The sequence below is a fragment of the Megascapheus bottae genome, chromosome X (assembly GCF_031878675.1).
Source record: "Megascapheus bottae isolate mThoBot1 chromosome X, mThoBot2.hap1, whole genome shotgun sequence".
In the NCBI taxonomy this organism is placed as follows: domain Eukaryota; kingdom Metazoa; phylum Chordata; class Mammalia; order Rodentia; family Geomyidae; genus Megascapheus; species Megascapheus bottae.
The window spans coordinates 46,416,465-46,439,242 of record NC_143547.1 but is presented as its reverse complement, the minus strand read 5'-3'; the positions used below and the strand labels follow the sequence as shown (position 1 = coordinate 46,439,242).

The following is a 22,778-nucleotide window of genomic DNA, read 5'->3' as shown; positions in this document are numbered from 1 at the left end:
AGAGGTGAAAACTAGCCAGGTGCTGGTGGCTTAGGCACAAAGAGGATCATGGACAGTGCCCAGGCCCTGACAAAAAAAGAGGTGAAAACTATTACCATTTCTTAGTTAAATGGAGTCCAGTAGGCCTTTCCTTCCTACTATCTCATTATATGTATATGTACACACACATATACACACAGAGAGAGTAGAAAAGAACCCTTGACTTCCCAAGTACAATTTCATGAAACTCCTTTACATTCTGCAACTTCCCACCACATTGGTACCTAGACAAAAGAAATGAACAAACTAACATGTTACCTAATATCTGTATAACATTTTATAGTTTATAAAATAACCCGTATATTTTCTTCTCATGTAAACCCCTCATAAACTCTTTGAGGGGGCCTAGAGTTTGGCCTAGTGGTAGAGTGCTTGCCTACCATGCATGAAGACCCAGGTTCGATTCCTCGGTACCACATATGTAGAAAAAAGCCGGAGTGGTGCAGAGGCTCAAGTGGTAGAGCTCTAGCCTTGAGAAAGTCCAAGGACAGTGCTTAAGGCCCTGAGCTCAAGCCCAGGACTGGCAAAAAATAGAAAAAAAATTCTTTGAGGTACTTAAAGTTCAAAAAAGTTAAATGATTTGCATAAGGTCACACAATTATGTGTCAGGTAATACTTAAAACCAGGTCTTCTAAAGCCAAGGTGAGTTATTAAACAAGTCTGCTTAACTCACATTGTTCTCTTTGTAGAAGTATGAGAGCACAGGAACACGTTCTCTGCTTCTGAACCTAGAACTTGCAATCACTGTGTCCAAGGAAATAGATGTAGGAATCACTAAATGATGAGGGTAGGTATTGCATATCTAAAAGAAAAGAAAAACTTTTTTTTATTACAGTTTATTGCTTGGTAGCAACAGACTAGGATTAGTAATTGCTGAAACATCAGCTAGTTGGCTGGTATTTATCTTCCAGAGTCATTCATTCCTTAGCAATAGGAACAAAAAATATTGTTGGTAGCAGGCACTGGTGGCTCATGCCTGTAATTCCATGTACTCATGAGGCTGAGATCTGAGGATCATGGTTCAAAACTAGCCAGGGCAAGAAAGTCCATGAGATTCTCATCTCAAATTAACCTGTAAAAAACCAGAAATGGATGTATGGCTTAAGTGGTAGAGCATGAGCCTTAAATAAGCAAGCTCAGGGACAGTGCCTGGGCCCTGAGTTCAAGTCTCAGGACCAGTGCAAAAAGAAAATACCATTTGCATAAAGGTTTTCCAAATTAAAAAATATTGAAATGAAATAATATAATAAAACAAAATCATTTTAAAATATAATATCAGTTTCCCAAAAGGGACTGATGAACACAAGAAAAAATGTACCTTTAGAATAACTAATACATGTACATACATACATATATGCAGAAATACATATGTAAGTTAAAGGTGAAATGCTTGCATTTGCCTTCTAGAGCAAACAAGAGGTAATGTAAACAAATAATTTACACAAATAGACTCAAATGTAAAGCATATGATTTACCATTTCATAAATTACATGATGGTTTCCTAGTACACATAGCTGAGAGGCCTTGAGCATGAAAGTGAAATTGTTGACATTTTAGGTATGACATTCTATAAAAAAGACTGATACATTTTCTCAAATTTATCAGACTTGACATGGCAAAATTAACTGTAATCATTCTCTAAGAATAACCCCAAACATGGACAACATATTAGAAAGAATTTCAGCCAGGTGTTAGGGGCTCATCACTATAACTCTAGCTACTCAAAAGTCTGAGATCTAGAGGATTAGAGTTTCAGGCCAGGTTAGGCAGGAGAGTTCCCTTGACTACATCTAGAAAATAATAAAAATCAGGGCTGATAGCATGGTTCAAGTAATAAAACACCAGATCAGCAAACACACAAGTCCCTAAGTTCAAACCCTGGCACAACCAAAAAGCATTTCAAGGTACTTCAGTTGAAGAACATTCTATATAACTCATTATGAGAGTCAAAGACACAAGAATGAAAAGACCATTTGAAAAAGAATTTATACAATTATCAGCAATCTTTTTACTTGAATTTTAGATTTTAGAGAAGCAAATCACACAGAGATGCAGCTGTCCCTTGTGCTGACAAAGGCATAAATATCCAAAAGTTTATCACAGATAATTCAGACCTCACTCAGGAAGACTTAGACACATATTTGAGCACAGAACTCACCCTATCTATACTCATTCCTGATAAGTAAAACCGTAACAAGCCATCTAATAGATGGTCCTTCTAAGTGGTAGCTCATCAAACCTCATATATAGCGACCACTCAAAGCTGTGTTACCAGAAAACCATCAGAATTAATAACTTATTATATATGACAATAAGAAGCTGCAAATAATTTTTTATTGGTTGTGGGACTTGAACTCTGGGCCTAGGTGGTTTCCCTGAGCTCTTGAGCTCAAGGTTACCGCCCTACCCCCTGAGCCACAGTGTCACTTCTGGTTTTCTGGTAGTTAATTGGAGATATGAGTCTCATGGACTTTTTAGTGCCCGGGCTGGCTTTCAACTGCAATCCTCCGTTCTCAGCCTCCTGAGCAGCTAGGGTTATAGGTGTAAGCCACCATGCCTGGCTGCTAATAATTTTTAATCTAATAATTCAAGGATATAATTTAAACATCAATAACTAGGAAGTTACCAAGATAGGCCTGACTGCTACCTTTAGAAAAGTCTACTTCCTTTTTTTTTGTGCTGATCCTGGGACTCAAACTCGAGGCCTGAGCACTATGCTCAAGTTTAGTGCTCTACCATTTGAGCCACAACTCCAATTCTGGCTTTTTTTGGTGGTTAATTGGACGTAAGAGTCATACCAACTTTTCTGCCCAAGCTGCCGTGGAATGGCAATTCTCAGATCTCAGCCTCCTAAGTAGTTAGGATTATAGGCAAGAGTCATCAGCACCCATGGAAAAGCCTACTTTCAAAGCTCGGCTTTCCCTGGTTGATGTCTGGGAACCCAGATTTCAGGAGGTAGACCATTGCCCCAAATCTCTTGGATCAATTAATGTGGCTTATGTTGGACATTTGCTTTCCATATGGGCATCTGGAATTCTGCTATACATAAGGTAAAGTGCCCACATGAACAACAATAAACAAAAACCCTAGGAGTTTCCCTGGTATATATTTCACATGTATTGACTCAATTTGTTACATGAGGAATTACAATTCTGTGATTACACTGGAACAATTACTTTTTCTTGGAATACTTTCACTGCAATAAATCAGAGTCATTGGTCTGACTATATGCTGAGTCCTGTGAGAACACTCAATGAATCGCAGGTCCTAAAAGATGATCTTGGAAACCCTCATCATAATCTCACATTCCCATATTCAGCCCAGAGCTCTTTCTTCAGATCCAGACACAAATGCTCAATATCAACATTTGTATCTTTTGAATTCAGGATCATGTTCACATTTCTTAATTTGGCCACAAAATCCTTCATGATTGGGCTTCATGTTCTTAACTCCTATCTCCCTTTGCATAAATGAGGATAAAATTCTTTCACAAGTAAGTGAAGTAAGCTAGGTTCAGAGAAACAACACATATACAGGGCTCCATACACTGACACAAACTGACTAAAAGATGGAATCTTTAGGGGAGAAATACAAAAGTGTAGCTCCTTTGGACAACTGTTTATCAATATGAATATCAGGAGGAATGTAAGCAAATATAGTTACTCTAACCAATGTATATCATGTAAAAATTGAACCACATAGCTTGAGGTTAGGGACAGGAGGAGGAAAATGGAAAAGAATGAAGGAAAGGATGACACTAAGAAGCACTATACTTAAAACCTGACTTATGGAATGTAAAATTATATAGCAATTATGTAATAATGATAAAAGTTTTATTTTGAACTAAAATGTAAAAGTAAATACCTTCACAAGGCAACACCTCAAAGCATCAGACTATCTCTAGCTTACCAAGCTTATTTTCACAGCTGCCATCTATGTTCCCACAGCATTCTATGCTTTAAACCATGAGATCTCTGACTCTGTTCCTGCTGTTGAGCACAGTAGGAACCCAAATAAATACTTGCTGGATGTCTAAATGTCCAATGAAAAATAAAAATTATGAGGGATTTCCCCTTTTTTCCAGATCATATTTGCTGATATTCTGCCATTTTAATTAAATGTATCTAAAGGATAAAAGTAATCCCAAAATTACCTCATATTTTCTGTTGGCATCTGTTATGGTCCAGTATCTATTAGGTATTCCCATGCGCTCAAAGTCTGATACTGGGTCAATCAGTTTCCATCCATTTTCCCTTGCCCCTTTTGAGGTTTTGGGATTATAGGAAAAAGCATAAAGATCTTCAGGTGACACTAGAGAACAGACATGGAAAAAAGTAATGATAAGCAGAACTTAAAGACTACCAAACAATGCAAAGAAAGGTTTCTTTTCCCAAAAGGAATGCTTGTCAAACAGTCCCAACAAAGGTTAGCACTTTGTGTACATGTCTGCCTTTACATAAAGAATAAGAACTGGAATAATGTTTTAGATTCTTCTCTTAGAATATTTTTAGTTTTTTATACTTATACCAATTAAAAACCTTTCTCAAGCTCTCTTTAAGAATAATGACAGAGAATTGACTTGATCTTAGGCTGTTGTATTAGGAAACAGACTTTACCAAAAGTTTTAAACTTGGCTCTGATGTCCTAATTGCTCTGGTTATTGTAACATATTACACAACATTAACAACTGCATTCTATTTGTCAGGCCAACACTAGCTTCTGGCTAATAAATAGCCATTTGTCTTTTCCCTGTCAGTTGTCCTTCCTCCCTTTAAAAGATGCAACATGAATCAATGCTTATTTGATCAATTTATGTGGCAATGACTTCTCCCAAAATGAATGGAAGTCTATCAGAGCCTTATAAAGTGCAGAGTCAGGTAACTCTTGTCAATAAAACATCAGTTAAGTACTGAGGAAGTAGTCTGAGGAAAGAGAAGGAGAAAATGAGAGGGAAAAGTTAAGAGCATGGAAATTCCAAATCCTAAAGACTAAAAAACTAAGAGGAGGTTAACTGTCTAGGAGTGAAGGTTTGAATGAGAAAATGAGTCTGGAAGAAATAGGAATGAATATATCATTAATGGCTTTGCTTAAACTGCCTCCATCTTCTAACTGAAACTGAAGGCAAGGATAGAAACAATGGGCTAAATATAAAGCCTACAACAACATGAGAAATAAGAAAAGGGAGTTATCTCAAATATCTACTATATACTAAGTACATAGTAAAATGTATGAATGTATCTAAGTCTGAAAAACTTTTATTTACTCCAGTTTAACAAGCAATCAAGCTAAATTCAAAAGCTATATAACTTGCCCCAAACCCATAGATGTGGTAAGTGGCAAAGCCTAAATTTAAACTGTAACTCTATAGTCTATGATCTGTTCATTATGCCGTTCTGTGGGGGGGGGAGAGAATAAAATAGTTTTAAATCAAAATTATATCAGCAAGGTGTTGATGGCTCACGCCCGTAATCATAGCTACTCAGGATGCTGAGATCTGAGGATCATGGTTCAAAGGCAGCTAGGGCACGAAAGACTGTAAGACTCTTATCTTCAACTAACCACCAGAAAAGCAGATGTGGCCCTCTCGCTCAAGTAGTAGAGAGGTAGCTTTGAGCTGAAGAGCTCAGGGAGGCCTAGAGTTAAAGTCCCATGACCAGAAAAAATGATTTCATTATGTGTGGGGATGGCAGGGAAAACTCAGAGAGTAAAAGAAGAGGTGACATTGTACAAAAAGAAATGTACTCATTATCTGACTTATGTAACTGTTACTCTTCTATGCATAACTTTTATTATAACAATAAAAAAATTTAAAAATGCTGTCATAACTACCTGGTTTAGAAAGTTTGAGCAGTGAAACATAAACCTCCTGGCACACAGGGTCAGAGTCTAAAACAAAGTGTGCTACCCGGAAGTTCTTACAATGAAGTACCAGTGGACAGCCCATGCTAGTACTGGATAACTTCTCCACAGTGGCAATGTGATGGAGTGCAATCTGCAAAACATAAAACAAAACCAATGAATATACAGTGTGCACTACCTCTATCATTATCAGTGAATTTGATTCTCAATTATGAAAATAGTACCACCAGACACATAATCATATCTCTAGCCTACAAACATCCACTATATAAGACACAATGAAGTTTCTCTCACTTATAAATAAAGCATAATAGTAAAACAATGACAAATTGCAGTTTTAGGAGATATGTCTCTCCTGAAAGATGCAACATTACCAGCTTTGGTGGCCATAGATGATACAATTCAGAAATTACAGATAAATTGTCACAGTGGAAAATATGTTTCTTTCATTCTACCAAATTACTAATTAATGACTGATAATCAGTAGTGTACCCATGAATATTAGCTCAAAGCTCTGAGAAGTGAATTCTTTATACAGAATCTAGAAGCAGCAAGAATAGAATTTGAATCATACAGGGTAACTCTAGGTCTAGCGTTCTTTCTGTTAGAATTCTAAAATACTCTAGATCTGGAATTAAGATTGAACTATAAGCATGCTGTTTCACTCTACTTATAGCAAAAGAAACAATATAGAATAATTATTCCTGTTTACATTGATGCCAGGAAAGGAGAAAGGGAAGAAAACAAAAAGAGGGAGGGAAGGAGAGAAATGTTCCAGATATTATGAAAGGCGCTGGTTCTTTTTTTTTGCCAGTTGTGGGGCTTGAACTCAGGGTCTGATCCCTGTCCTTGGGCTTTTCTCAAGGCTGGAGCTGTACTACTTGAGCCTCAGTACCACTTTCATTTTTTTTCTATGTATGTAGTACAGAGGAAACAAACCCAGGTCTTGGTGTATGCTAGGCAAGCACCCTACCACTACATTACCATACTCCTGGACAAGTTGCTGGTTCTTGAATCTCAGGTTATTACTATAGCCAGGCTTTAAATTATGTAAGAATGTTTACCCTCTAGCTGGGTTCAGAAAATGAACATATGTCAGATGTGGTAGAACATGGTTATACTCTAAGCAGTAAGAAGATAGGGACAGGAGGAATAGGAATTTGAAGCCAGCCTGAACTACTTAGCAATATCCTGTGTCAAAAGGAAAAATAAGGGCTGAGGAGTAACTCAGTAAAAGAGCACATGACTAGCACACTGAATACTTGGGGTTTGATCCACAGCACTGAACAAAGTAAAAAAAAAATCTACGTAAAAATATTTAAGCTTAACCTTTAGGACTACTCCTATGTGGTCTAGAATGACTACAGCCAATAACTTGAGGAAAGAGTTGTCCTAAGATTTAAACCAACAATGGACTCCTAGAATAAGCAATTTGAAGAAAAATTTTTATAGCCAATTTAATGATGCCACTTGAAGTTTTAAGAAACTACCATATAGAAGGCAATATATATAACTATTTCTTCTCAAACATACCCATGTTTCTTTCCGGAACGCAGCACAAGAACCCTCTTCTACATAGATCAGGTGGGTTGCGGTAAGATAAAGAATCCCATTAACTGGTTTCTTCCCCTCATAACGATCCAGTAATTTCACGTTCTCTACCTGGTATTTGAGGACAAAAATAACAGTACAGACTCATCATCTGTGATTAAATCGGGACAATCTGGAACAAGAAAAATACTATTAATACCCTACTTCCTTCCAGGTAGGCAAACTAGTATAACCTGTACTTTCCTGTCCTAAATGAACACTGGAAAAGATGTATGTAATCTAGGAAAGGTTTAAATTCTAGACAATGTTTACTGGTATACATGTGGGTAGAATATAGCCTAAGGCTTACTCAGAGGTACTTAATCTTGCTAGAGGAAAGGTGTGGCTACTCAATGCATGAAAATAATTGAGAAGTGTAAATTAAAGGATAGATGTTAAACGTTACTGAGCAATCCGGCACAAAAATCCATGAGAATCTTATTTCCAATTAACCACCAGAAAACTGAAAGTGGAGCTGTGGCACAGGTGATAGAGCCACAGCTTTAAGCTGAAGAGCTCAGGGACAGCACCCAGGCCCAAAGTTCAAGCCCCAGGACTGACATACACACAAACAAAAAGTTACAAGAATACATTAAAATAGGAAACAAAAAGGAAATACTATAAATGGAGACTATAAAATGAGATGGGAAAAATAAATCCCAATAAGTAGTAATTTTAATGAATGTATAGATTTTCATTTTTAGGAGATGCTCAGGGTCCTAGTGCTCTCAGCCAACTCATTGAAGAGATGATCTACAACCTACATCTTCCACAGCCCACATTCTTATGGCCAAAATAGCAGCCCCAAGAAAGGTGGGTGCAGGAGGTAGGAGGCTGGCAGGTACAAGAAGGTGACAGCATCCTCCGCCTTGGTGGAGTAAGGAATAATTCTGATAAATACTGGAATTATGGGGTAGTTGTCCACATCAAGCTATTCTGTCTCTCTGTCTGTCTGTCTGTCTGTCGGTCTGTCTGTCTGTCTGTCTCTCTCTCTCTCTCTCTCACACACTCACACACACACACACACACACACACACACACACACACACACACACACACACACACACACACACACACACACACACACCCCAAATGGTGCTGGCCAGCTAGTCCTGCAAACAGATGGTCAAGAAGATGGTTCTGGTGGCTGTGACTGGAGAGGAGAGATTTTAAACTGGTTCAAAAAGGGAATCTCCAGGTGTGTTCCATCCAAATACTACTAAAACCATACAATTTAGACAATTTGCAAGACCTTTAAAATTCACTCCTGTTATTAGATTTAAGATGTGGGACCTTTGGGAGCAGACAGTTTATTTGTGCAGAGATGGATGGATGGATGAGTGAGTTATGAAAGCAAGGAACCTTGTTTCAAAGCTCTGGGTATTATGTTTTGCCATGTTTTTACCATGCCCTGACCAAGTAGGAAGGTCCTCAGCAGAATGAAAAAAAAAAGATGGTAACATCATTTATTTTTATTTTCCAGAATACATTTATTTATAAATTACATAGTCTTGGGTATTTTGTTATAGCAACAGAAAAGAAACACAAGACAGAAATTTAAGGAATATACATGAACTAAAAACTAATACTCATAAATGACCATTATGTTTCAAAGTATATATTCAAATGAAAGTATCATCACATTAAAATACTTGTCTATGATGTGGTATGGGGGAAAGCAGGCTAAATAAAAATAAGAGCTAACCTTGCATAGGCCGATGATGATGATATACTGGGAAGGTTTTTTGGGTTTTTTTTGTTTGTTTTTGTGTTTTTTGCCAGTCCTGGGCTTTAACTCAGGGCCTGAGCACTGTCCTTGGACTTTCTTAAGGCTAGAGCTCTACCAGTTGAGCCTCAGAACCACTTCCAGCTTTTTTTCTATATATGTGGTACTGAGGAATCAAACCTGGGTCTTTTTCCCATGTAGCTAGGATGATGGGATGTACCACTAAATTCAGCTATTGGTTGAGAAAGGGTCTTGAGTACATGCTCAGGCTGAATTCGAATCCCGATTTACCTATTCAGCTTCCCAATAAGCTAGAATGAAGGAAAGATCTACCAATGTTCAGTACTTAATAGTTATTAAGAAAAGCATCACAACCTCAAGGCATAAAATGGCAAAAAAAATCCCTAAACAGATAATTCACATATGGGAAAATGAATAAAAAAACAGAATCTATTTTACTGGTAATGACAAATGTAAATTTCACATGACAAGTGTGTAAGAGGCAACTTAAAATATGCATTTTCTGGGTCCCTTGAATTAACTAAAAGTCTCCCAACATTGAATTTGTGCCCTCTAATCTGAGCTATTCTATGCTTCAGTCAACTTGACAATTACCATGGGCTCCAAGATTGGATTAACAGAGATCAATTTTGTGTGGAAGGAAAATTGCCCCTTAACAACGAATGATTTCATGTTAAAGCAAACAGCCAAAAAACTCAAGACCACCTTGTTCTTGTTCTGTTTCAGTAATCATCTCTCCAGAATTCCTCCTGAGACAAAGTCTGAAATAATGGTCAACTAGGCCACAGCTGTATGTTAGGACTGTTTCGACTACACATAGTTTTCTCACCCACTGTCCTCAATTCTCCCTATTTAACCTGAAGTTAGTGTCTGTACATCTTAAGATGGCTGAAAATGAAGATCTGTCTTCCCATGGCTCCCATGTAATAAATCTTTCTCTTCTCTTCATATCTCTTCATTTGGCATATGGAGATGAGTGGGTGGACCTATCTTGAGTCTCTTGGACTTTGGCCTGGGATCTAATAGCCTGGTTTCAGATAAACTATTTCACACTTGTTAAATCGAATCACCCAATATTGGCACAGTTGTGGCAAAACTGGAATGATTATGCATTGCTGATTATAATTATGACCCTTTTAGAATGCAATATGGAGAAATTATCAAGATCATTGCTATAGATTAGATATGAAATGCTCTGCAAAGGTGCATGCATTGAAGGCTTGATATGGTACCACTAGGATGTGGTAGAACCTTAGGAGGAAAGACCCAGAGGAAGACAGGTCACTGGGAATGTATCTCTGAACAGGATGTTGAGACTGAGGCTTCCTTTCTCTTGTAGTCTCTCTCCCTCTTCCCCCACCTCTCTCTCTTTGCTTCCTATCTGCTATATCCTTTTGTTCTGATGTATTATGCTGCCACAGGCCCACAGTGACAGGCCAGGAAACACTGCACTGAAGTGTCTGAAAATGTTTCCTTCTTTTAAGTTGATTCTCTCTCATTCCCCTCTTCCCCCTCCCCTTTTTTTTACCGTACTGGAAAGCTGATTAACTCACAAAACCAGTGCAAGAAGCAGGGTTATAACTATGGACTACACTTGACAATGTAGAGTTCATAAGCTTTTGGAAATGGTTTTAGGAAGGAATTGGAAATGATTAAAGAAGCAAGCTAAAGAATCTAAAATTCCATACATGACAGTTCTAGTGGCAACTTAGACCAGGTAGCTAAGAAAAATGCAGACAGTAAAGGCTATGCTATGAGGTTTCAGATGAAAATAAGGCTGCTACATGGAATTGGACTAAATATCACCTGTGTTACACTTTAAAACTTGCCTACATTTGCTTCATGTCCTAAAACTGTGTAAAGGTGAGTTTAAAGGTGTTAGGCTGGTTTATCTGGCAGAGAAAATTTTAAGGCAGCCAAGTATTATGGCAGTGGCATTGGTATTATCACCTGGTTTAGACTAGATTTATGGTAAGGAACAGATGTAAAACAACAAAAACAAAAAGAACAGAATAAGAAACATAATAAAACTTTGGACAAAAAAAAAGAGTACAAAGATTCTGCCAAGAAGAATGGAGTTGCCAAAGAGATTAATGCCATTAAATAGAGGCCAAGTGCCAGTAACTCAGATCCGTAATCCTAGTCATTCAGGAGTCTGAGATCCAAGGATCAGGTTCAAAGCCATCCTGGACAGGAAACACAATCAGACTCTTAGCTCCAAAAACCAGAATAAAGAGTTGTGGCTCAAGTTGTAGAGTATCAGGCTTGAGCAACAAAACTCTAGGACAACATTGAGGCCCTGATTCCAAGCTCTAGTACAGACTTGACATCCACTGGCCTTTAGGGCTTATACATAAGGTAACATGGAACAATATTTGATCATGATCAGAAGAATGGAACACTATTTTCTGAGAAATATTTGTCACTTCCTAAGTTGGTGCTATGATGGTTGTTAGCATTTTCTGCCAGTCCCGGGGCTTGAACTCAGGGCCTGAACACTACTCTTGGGTGTTCTCAAGGCTAGTGCTCTACCACTTGAACCACACTACCACTTCTGGCTTTTTCTGTATATTTAGTACTGAGGAATGGAACCCAGGACTTCATGCATATTGGGCAAGCACTTTACCACTAGGCCATGTTCCCAGCCCCTGCTAGCAATTAAAATATTGAAGTTGTGAAACCCAGGCACTGGATCCTTCAGGCACTATTTTCAAGGGCACAATCTCTCTCTTCTCAAAATAGATGCTAAGAGGAGAAACAGGTTTCACTAGGTTGAAGGACAAAGAGAAAGAAGACATGGGAGTCTTTCCCCTTCTACAGCATCTTTCCCCAGAACCCAGACTTTCACGTATTGAAGTAAAACCCAATTTGCAGACCCAAACTTCAGTTTTAAAACATTAGAATTACTTACATTTTTACAAAACCTGCTGGAGAGCTGGATACTAGTAACTCACTAATATAATCCTAGGTAGTCTGAAGGCTAGCCCTGATAGGAAGCCTACGATATGCCACCTCTAATTAACTAGCAAAATGCTACACTGGAGGCATGGCTCCACCTGAATTCAGGCAATGATTTAAAAAATCTGCTGGTAAATGTAAACATTTCTTAAATTCTCTGGCCAGCAGTTCGGCCTAGTGGTAAAGTGCTTGCCTAGCATGCACAAAGCCTTGGGTTCGAATCCTCAGTACCACATACATAGAAAAAGCCAGAAGTGGTGCTGTGGCTCAAGTGGTAGATCTCTAGCCTTGAGAAGGTACAAGGGCAGTGCTCAGGCTTTGAGTTCAAGCCCCAGGACTGAAAAAAAAATCTCTGCTCTGGTATCCTCAGCCAGAAAGAGATGCATGCTGTAGTCAAGTTTACATATACCAACTGTGTAGGCAGCTCTTTAGACTGAGGAAATGAAAAAGACTGTGCCAATGAGAAAGTCGGTAGCAAGAGTTTTCCTATCAGGCCTGTGGATGGAAACCTTGTTCTAGGTTTATTCCAAGGCTTGATACCTAGAACTTTCAAAGTCCTCACTAGACTTATATTCTACCACAATTTCTCTCTCCTGTATTTGTAAATATACTTCTACTTATGTTAATATTTCAACCTTTAGGCTTTATTTTTTGGCAATACTTGAGTTTGAATTCAGAGCTGTGTATTTGCTACCGTGTGTTTGTTCTACACCTTGAACCATGCACCCAACAGGCCCTTTAAATTCATTCTATATCAGCTAATTGATTTTGACTGAGATTCCTTTAGAATTTGGTAATAACTCCAGAACTATAAGAAAATAAATTGGTATTTCTCCAAAAAGGGAAAATAATAGTTAACTAATCTTCCTTGAATACATCCCACAGATTTGCATACTAATAGGTAGGAAAGTTTGTGAGACTCTTATCTCCAATTAACCAGCAAAAAGCTGGAAGTGGGGCTGTGGATCAAGTGGTAAAGTAACAGTCTTGAGCAAAAAAGCTCTCGAACAGCTCTCAGGTCCTGCGTTTAAGCACAGTACACACACACACACACACACACACACACACACACACACACACACACACACACACACACACACACACTCATGCACACCATCCTCTATGTGAAGAAAACTTTAAGGAAAAAGAAACACAATTGCTACTTGGGAGCCCACCCTAATGATCTATTTAATTGGAGTGGGACCCTGGGATTGGTTAAGATGATTCTAATGTGTAACCATCATTGATAACCATTCAATTAATCCAGACGTGTTTAGCTGGATAGAAATCAACTGGGGAAGTTACTAATAAAATGCTAATACCGTAATGTGACCATTATACATTGTGGACCACAATGTATCCTCATAAATATGTACAATTATACAATAATTAGAAATAAAAATACTGATGCCTGAGTCCAGAGATTATGATGTAAGTAATCTCAATCCTGAGAGTTAGAAAAAAAGTTCCTCAGCTCAGTAGATACCATGTTGGAAAAAACCTGTACAACTTGTGGGTGGGGACAGGAGGGGAAAAACTAGAAGAGAGTGAGGAAAGGGGGGAACATTGTCCACTTATTACCTGACTTCTGTTACTCCTCAAGTATCACCTTTATAATAACAATAAAAGCAATATAGATAGCTTAACAGAGGAAAAATGTGGAAACCTATAATCAACCAAGATGACACTGAAAAATACATCTTTAAAGAAATTTATCTTAGAAAAAATCATATTAAGTGAAGTAAGCCAGACTCAAAGGAACTTAGGCTCAATGGTTTCCCTCATTCGTCATAATCAGTAGAAACCTTGGGCTCTACTAGCAGAGATCTGCAATAGAGCAAAATCTTGATACATAAGGCCATATAGTATGAAGCTAATTGAAAGGACCTCCAGGATATTGAAACAAAAGCCATATAATGAATGATTGTTGTCCTTAATGTACTATGTTGTCTCTCATCTCCTTTGCTGTCCCTTGGTTATCTCATATTGTTATAGTATCTCACTTTGTTATTGGATATATTGAATTTATTTGTATTTGGTTATTTGAAATTTGATAGGGAAGGGGGGAAAACCAAGACGGGTGTGGGGGTGTGTGGGGGGGGTAATGGGTACCAAGACATGTGAAAGGGTATCAATGTATGTGAATTAATGCACCTTCTATCTGGCAAATATCATGTAACCCTTTTACTAATTGCAATAAAAAAAAGAAATTTATCTTAAAACCAAAGTTCTGGGGCTAGTAGTTTGACCTAGTGGTACAGTGCTTGCCTAGCATGCATGAAGACCTGGGTTCAATTCCTTGGTATAACATACATAGAAAAGCTGGAAGTGGAGCAATACACTTGAGAAAAAAGCCGAAGGACAGTGCTCAAGCCCCACGACTGGCAAAAAAAGTTTCACATAATAAAAAATAAAAATAAAGTTTTTCTTTTAAAAAGAAAATGTTCCTCGAGTAGGTTTAGTATATACATAAAGTTGAGAGTCACATGCATAAGAGAACCACAAATTCATCTTATTGTTTTCCAGGGCTAGACTCTAAGGTTCAGAACTCCTAAATATAAAAATAACCACTTTGATAACAAAATAGGGACATTACTGTTCACCAAGTATTGAACTTTTTATTTTAATTCTTATTATAGCCCAGAGGCAGTTCTGCTTGAGAGAAAACAAGATCTTTTGATCATTGGTCCACAGCAATTTGTCCTGCAAAGTCATTCCTAAAGTTGCTTTCCAGCCTCAAGAAATGAAAGTCTTATTTTCTTATGTAAGCTAAGAAAACATTAACTCCAGTGCAATGCTATTTTTGATGCAAAAATATATACTATTAAGTAAAACTGTGGGTATATAACAGAGGTTCATTAGAAATTGTCCCTTGTTTTTTGTCTTCCACCACTCCCTAATCCTTTATGCTGAAGAGAAGCTCTTCTTAGATTTGAGTAGCTAGATTCATGAAGAAAAAAACAAAGCAAAACAGTGATGTTCTAGCTCTGTTCCTGAACTTTTGTGCTCAAGGCTAGTGTTCTACCACTGGAGCCACAGGGCTACTTCCAGCTTTTTGGTGTTTAATTGGGGAGAAGAGTCTCATGGACTTTCCTGCCCAGGCTGGCTTTGAATCATGATCCTCAGATCTCAGCTTTAGTAGCTAGTGAGCCACCAATGACTGGCTTCTCCAGTCGTCTTTTGAGACAGATTGTCTTTTATAGAGCTGGCTTTGACTGAATCTTTTTCCTTCTACCAGTTTGTCTCCAGGATATTCTATAGAGTGAATAATGCAAAGCTTAGATTTAAGTAGTAGGATAATATTGATTTCAACTAAGCCCTAGCAGTAGGCTCCAACAGATTGACCAAAACAAAATACACTTCTTCAACTTAAGTATCACTTTTAGTAAAACTATAAGGAAGAAGAGCTTCCAAATAAAACTAGCTTTTCCTGAAAACAGGATATTCTAGTCTACCTGCATCAGAATAATGTCCTCTCTAGCTGGGCACAAGTTGCTCATTCCTGTAATCCTATCTACTCAGGAGGCTGAGATCTGAGAATTGATGTTTGAAGCCAGCCAAGACAAGAACGTCCTTGAGACTCTTATGTCCAATTAACCACCAGAAAACCTTAAGTGGAGTAGTATGGCTCAAACAGCAGAGTGCTAAGCCTAGAACACAAAAGCGCAAGGACAGTGTACAAGCTGAGTTCCAGCCCTCTCCCCCACACAAAAAGCCCTCTCTCAATCCTTTCAAGAAATTAACTTTAACAGAATGTTAACCAATCATTTTTTCCTGTTGTTCCCCTTCCCACCATACAAAATCCATTGTTCTGGTATTACCTAGTGGAACTATTTTGTGGAAATGGAGACACTCCATTCAATCATTTGTGGAAACCAATTAGGCTGACAAATATACCTGAAAAATTTTGTCTTTGGTCAATTCTAAGGTAGCTAAAGAGCGGTTGCAGTACAAAAAAAAAGAGAGAGAGAAAAGAATTGGACAATAATTCGCCAAGTGCAAAGGAATGGAAAGGGAAACAAATCAGAGGCAGAAAATGAAGTTATTAAGCAAAAATTCCTAAGACCTATTGAAAGAGAAACAAAATATTCTCAAAACCCAAGAGAACTTTAGGGCTAAAAATTCAGATGGGGAAGAAAGGGAGAAATAAGAACCCACACTACCCTTTAGATACAGGGCAGTTGATGTGCAGAAAAGAAAATATTTATAGTGAACACTACAAGCATCACTGCTGCAACAGAAACATGAATACAAAGAAGTTCCAGAGAGGCATTGTGCTCACGTGAATGCAGGATATGTACATTTGATGGGAGTGGTTTGGTAAATGCCTGTGATTACTTCATTTAATTGAAGGTTAAAAGAAAATTTCCAGGCACTCAGTGATTCAAGCCTGTAATCCTAGCTACTCAAGATGCTGAGATCTGAGGATTGCAAACCCAGGCAGGAAAGACTGTAAGGCTCTTATTAACTACCAAAAAGCTGGAAGTAGATCTTCTCACACAAACTCACACACACACATACATGGGGGTGAGGGGGAAGACGTAAGCTTATCATTGCTAGAGGAAGTATATTGCAATAAGATTAATACAAGAAATGAGGGTTAAATGGACAGGTGCTCACCTACATTCAGTCCCAGAAGCCACAGTTCAAGGGGGAAATGAGAAAGAGGTATGGAACCAGAATTGAAGTAGTAAAACGATTTTAATTTTCTCTCCTACTTAGTCCAGTGAACCTTGTGTGTCCATGAAGAGCAACAGATATAAACAAAGGTGAAACTGGCCATGCAGAGTTCTTAAGACCCAGGGCAAGATCTACCCAAAAGGTACACAATTCAAGTACAGAATATACCACCTGGAAGGTACTTTCTCAGGCAGCTTCAAGGAAGAAAACTCCATAACCAGGCTAGATTTCATATAGGCCTCCATCAAGTAGGGAACTTGTGCCTCTTATTAGGGAGAATCTTCTAGAAGATCTTGTCTTGTTTCTAGTCATGAGCACCAAGGCCCATTCTGGTTTTGAGAAAATGTGGAAAGAGTATTACTTCATCTGATGTGCTAATTTAGCCAATACAAATTTGAGTTCTGTAACAGATGTAGAGAAGAGAGAAACAAGATTTCAGGAAGAGACAACAGGAGAGGGGACAGAGGGAAAAGGGGAGGAAGGTAGTGGGAGGGAGGGAGGGAGGAAGAGGGAAGAGGAAAGGAAAAGAAGAATAAGAAGGAAAAGAAGAGAAAGACTAAATAGCAAAGAAACAGCTAGGTGCCAGTGGCTCATGCCCATAAATCTAGCTACTCAGGAGGCTTATATCTGAGGGTCAGTCACAATCCAGCTGGGGCAGAAGCGACTGTGAGACTCCTATCTCCAATTAATCACCAGAAAACTGAAGTGATGCTGTGGTTCAAAGTGGTAGAACACTATCTTTGACAGAAAAAAAGCACAAGGACAGCTCCCAGGTCCTGAGTTCAAGCCCCATTTCTGACCCCCCCCCCAAAAAAAAGCAGTGAAATGAGGTGGAAAGAAGAAAGGAGAGAAGAGGCTTACCACAACTATATACTCCACAGTCAATTCCTATCATGCTACTATATTTGTTAGTTTTGCACCCATTGGCTATAGTTAGTGGGGTCTGGGATTTATGAGAGCTTCACTATTGAAAAATCTCCACATTTCAAATTTGTTTTCATTACTCTTCCAGGAAAGGACAAAGGGAAAATCAGGTGTACTTCAAAAGTCCCCATTTGTCACTATTATTGCAATAACATGGATATTCCATAAAAATAACATGAGATTTCTGGCTACAAATTACCCATGTTGCCATCAGCTGCACAAGTCTTGCCCCTAGTGGCATTACTTCCAACTAGATGCCATTGGCCATGAAAACATATCAACAAGTTGCTCTCTTGCTTTCAGGACAAGACAAGCGTGTCTCCCTCTCTCTCTCTCCCTCTCTCCCTCTCTCCCTCTCTCCCTCTCTCCCTCCCTCCCTCTGCCAGTCCTGGGCTTGAGCGCAGGGACTGAGCACTGTCCTTGGACTTTCTCAAGACTAGAGCTCTACCATTAAGCCTCAGCACCACTTCCAGCTTTTTTCTATGTATGTGGTATCGAGGGATCGAACCCAGGTCTTCGTGCATGCTAGGCAAGCACTCTACCACTAGGCCAAACTCCCTGCCCAGGATAAGCATCTGTAAGCTAGGTCTGTTTTTCAAAGGAAAAAGTTAGACAACATATAATTTCATAGAGAAAGTGAGAAAGGTAGAAGCACATGAAGTCTTCTGTGTTGATATGTATGTACAAGGTATTTGAAGCAAGTATTAAAATGCAATACAGGAGTGTAAATGTCACAATGAAATCCCCCTGTACAATTAATGTATGTTAATAAAATACAATACTTATGCCTCACTACAATGGAAGCATGTTTGCCTTAGAAAGGAAATGTGAATCTCAGTCTCTACACCTACTATTACACAATCCTAGGAAATAGAATGTACCTTCCAGATAACAATAGCATTTCTCAAAGCATGGTCTATGAATCCTAGTTCCACAACATGTCAATATATGTTCATATAACATGCATTCAGGGTTTTCAGTTTATTAGGATAATATCCATTACAAATCTCCACAATTTTTGTCAAGTCAACATATTTTACTTAAAACCCTTTTATCTTTAAGTAGTTTTTCAAAGGGGTTTCAATTCAACATGCTTAAAATGAGTACAATGTCTCTTGATCAATGTCACCTCTTTCATCATTCTCCCCCACCCTCTCAATACTACCCATCCTTTAAGTAATCTGGTTCCATTTACACACATACACACACTATACATATATTATATATATTATATGATATATGATATATATATATTATGATTGAATCTGCCCGCCCTTCCTTTCTTCATTTATTTGCCCTCTTCCCATTGACCACCTTCTTCTTCCTCTCCAACCCCCCAGCACTCCCCGTCCACCACAAAAAAAAAAATCTGGTATTCGGGGCCGGGAGTTTGGCCTGGTGGTAGAGTGCTTGCCTAACATGCACCAAGACCAGGGTTCGATTCCTCGGTACCACATATATAGTAAAAAGCCAGAAGTGGTGCTGTGGCTCAAGTGGTAGAGCTCTATCCTTGAGAAAATCCAGGGACAGTGCTCAGGCCCTAAGCTCATGCCCAGGACTGGCAAAAAAAAAATCTGGTATTCATTTTGTTAAACTGTTAGTGGTTCAAAGGAGTTACACCATTGTAGTTCTTCCCTTTACTTCACATCTTTGTGTACATGTAAATATGACCCTGTATATATTTACATATGTATTTATCAATTACATCTAACTTCCACATGAAAGAAAGTATGTGTCCTTAATCTTTTGTATTTTCAAACAAATCACCTTGTAAGACTAGTTCATAAGGAACATAGTTTAGGTTATGCTGGTATAATCCAATCTGTTCATTTTTTATTGAAGCAGTATAATTAAAGGGTTGAGTACATATTTTTGAGTTATAGACTGTCTGGCTTCAAATTATTTACTTTCCTGGATGATATTTTTTATTCTTTAAAATGAACATAGCAGTATTGCTGTAACCATTAAGTGAATACATAAGTATGTGATATTTAATGGAAAGCACTTTGAATATTATCTGGCATACAGTAGTTCTGTAGGGGTTAGATATTTTAACCACAGGTCAAGTGAATTATAGAGAGGTTAAAAGAACACAATTTAAAGTGACAGTACATCAATATCAAAGCTGAGGTCAGAATCCAGGTCTCCCAACTCCTTCTCAAATATTGGTTTCAAATAATGAAAATTAGCTTAGAAGTTCTCAAAAAATCTTTCTAAAGCACTTAGATAACACACCACAAAGCATACATATGCATAAACATATATACACATATATAAACACACTTACATACATACACACATGCCCCCAAAACATGTGGTTTCCAGGAATAAATGCTTTAGTTATATTTTCCAAAGTATAAAATAAAGTTTAAGGAGGTTTGGTGGTAAAGAATACTACTCCATTGTGCATAAAAGAGTGCCCAAAAAGCTAGACCACTGCTACCAGGGCTTTCTAGATAGCTTATTTTTGCTTTTGCTGTTCAAGTTTGGTGCTATGCCACTCGAGTCAGACCTCTACTATTGGCTTCTTGGTGATTAATTGGAAATAAGAGTTTCACAGACTTTTCTGCCTGGATTGGCTTTGAACCTTGATCCTCAGATTTCAGCTTCTTAAGTAGCTAGGATTATAGGTATATATAAGATACTGGCTATCCTAGGATTCTTATTCTTTAAAAAAGTATTTTGAGTTTGGCCTAGTGGTTAAAGTGCTTGCCTAGCATGCATGAAGACCCGGGTTCGATTCCTCGGTACCACATACATAGAAAAAAAGCCGGAAGTGGTGCTGAGGCTCAAGTGGTAGAGCTCTAGCCTTGAGAAAGTCCAAGGACAGTGCTCAGGCCCTGAGCTCAAGCCCAGGACAGGCAAAAAAAAAAGTATTTTATTTTTGGGGTTGGGAGTTTGCCAAGTGGTAGAATGCACGAAGATCAGGGTTTGATTCCTCGGTACCACATACATAGAAGTGGTGCTGAGGCTCACGTGGTAGAGGTAGAGCTCTAGCCTTGAGAAAGTCCAAGGACAGTGCTCAGGCCCTGAGCTCAAGCCCAGGACTGGCAAAAAATATTTCATTTATGTGGTACTGAGGAATTTAATCCACGGCCTCATGCAGGCCAGTCAAATGCTCTATCACTAAGTTATATTGCCAACATCTTAAGATTTTTTTTTGTGAGTCATGGGGCTTGAACTAGGCGTGGGCACTGTTCATGAGCTCTTCAGCTCAAGGCTACCAGCCTACCCCTGGGCCTGGGCAATGTCCCTGAATTCTTCAGCTCAAGGCTACCAGCCAAGCCCCACTTTGCATTTTTCTAGAGGTAATTGAAGAGTCTCAGGTCCTTTTGTGCCTAGGCTGGCTTTGAACCTTGATCTTCATATCTCAGCCTCCTGAGTAGCTAGGAGATAACAGGCGTGAGTCACTGCACCCAGCTCCTAAGATTCTTTTTTTTATTGTAATTAGTAAAAGGGTTACATGATATTTGCCAGATAGAAGGTGCATTAATTCACATACATTGATACCCTTTCACATGTCTTGGTACCCATTTCCCTCCCCCCCCCACCCCCCACCAGTCTTGGTTTTCCCCCCTTCCCTATCAAATTTCAAATATCCAAATACAAATAAATTCAATATATCAGATAACAAAGTGAGATACTATAACAATATGAGATAACCAAGGGACAGGAAAGGAGATGAGAGACAACATAGTACATTAAGGACAACAATCATTCTTTATATGGCTTTTGTTTCAATATCCTGGAGGTCCTTTCAATTAGCTTCATACTATATGGCCTTATGTATCAAGATTTTGCTCTATTGCAGATCTCTGCTAGTAGAGCCCAAGGTTTCTACTGATTATGACGAATGAGGGAAACCATTGAGCCTAAGTTCCTTTGAGTCTGGCTTACTTCACTTAATATGATTTTTTCTAAGTCTTTCCATAAGATTCTTATATACTAAAAGCTCTACAATTGTTTGGTCCTTGTAGAATAAAAGGAGAATATTCAGCTTCTGAACACTTAATATGTGCTAATTCCTCATTATACCGTGTTTTAATCCTTTTCATAGTCTAAACAAGCAGATAATATTCTCATTTTAAAAACAAGGATCACAGTCTCATAGTACTGAAGTGATTTGCTCAAGAATCCAGAGCTAATAAGTAATACATCTTTAATTCAGATCAGATCCAGGTATGTGTTTAGTACATGTATAGGAATCATTCTTTACACCATACTACCTCCTAAAATGAAAAGATCAAAGTGAAGTCAAGTAGATTTTGGAGCACAATTCTCAACCTTAGAAAGTCAGTTTCCTTCATAACAAAAAAGCCACTTTTTAAAGCCCAGCTTTTTTTTGCCAGTCCTGGGGCATGAACTCAGGGCCTAGGCACTGTCCTTGAGTTTTCTTAAAGCTAGAGCTCTACCTCTTGAGTCACTGTATCATTTCAGGACTTTTCTGTGTATGTAGTACTAAGGAATCAACCCCAAGGCTTCGTGCACGCTAGGAAAGCTTCAAACTGTAATCCTTGAGAGTAAGTAGAGTTGATTGAAAAGCACTTTGTAATAATATAAACTGTTACTACTTTAAAAAATATTAGGCAAGGCCGGGAGTTTGGCCTAGCAGTAAGAGCGCTTGGCTAGCATGCATGAATGAAGACCCGAGTTTGATTCCTCGGTACCATATACATAGAAAAATCCGGAAATGGTGTTATGGCTTAAGTTGTAGAGCTCTATCCTTGAGAAAGTCCAAGGATAGTCCTCAGACCCTGAGTTTACGCCCCAGGACTGGCAAAAAATGTTTAAAAAAATATTAGGCAAAATAGCATTCTATGCCCACATGAAATTCCAATTATATTGTCTGTTTTTCTATTATAACACCACATATTTAAGAGTCAGAACCAGCCTTGCATACTAAACAACTACAAGGTAATGCTGCTTCTGCTAATTGCCAGATACTTGCCCTTGGACAAGAAATGAGTTCCCTTTCCCCAAG

At 38.4% G+C, this 22,778-nt stretch overlaps 1 protein-coding gene across 2 annotated transcripts in view; it reads right to left on the bottom strand.

Annotated features, from left to right (window-relative positions):
• Positions 1–22,778, bottom strand: part of Mtmr8 (myotubularin related protein 8) — a 79,804-nt gene that overhangs the window by 49,925 nt on the left and 7,101 nt on the right. For both annotated transcript variants that reach the window (XM_090326302.1, XM_090326301.1), the window contains exons 2-5: positions 7,432–7,560; positions 5,869–6,031; positions 4,193–4,350; positions 713–841 (exon numbers count right to left, since the gene is read on the bottom strand). In XM_090326302.1, coding sequence (XP_090182428.1) covers positions 713–841; positions 4,193–4,350; positions 5,869–6,031; positions 7,432–7,560 — 579 coding nt within the window. The remainder of the gene's footprint in view (positions 1–712; positions 842–4,192; positions 4,351–5,868; positions 6,032–7,431; positions 7,561–22,778) is intronic.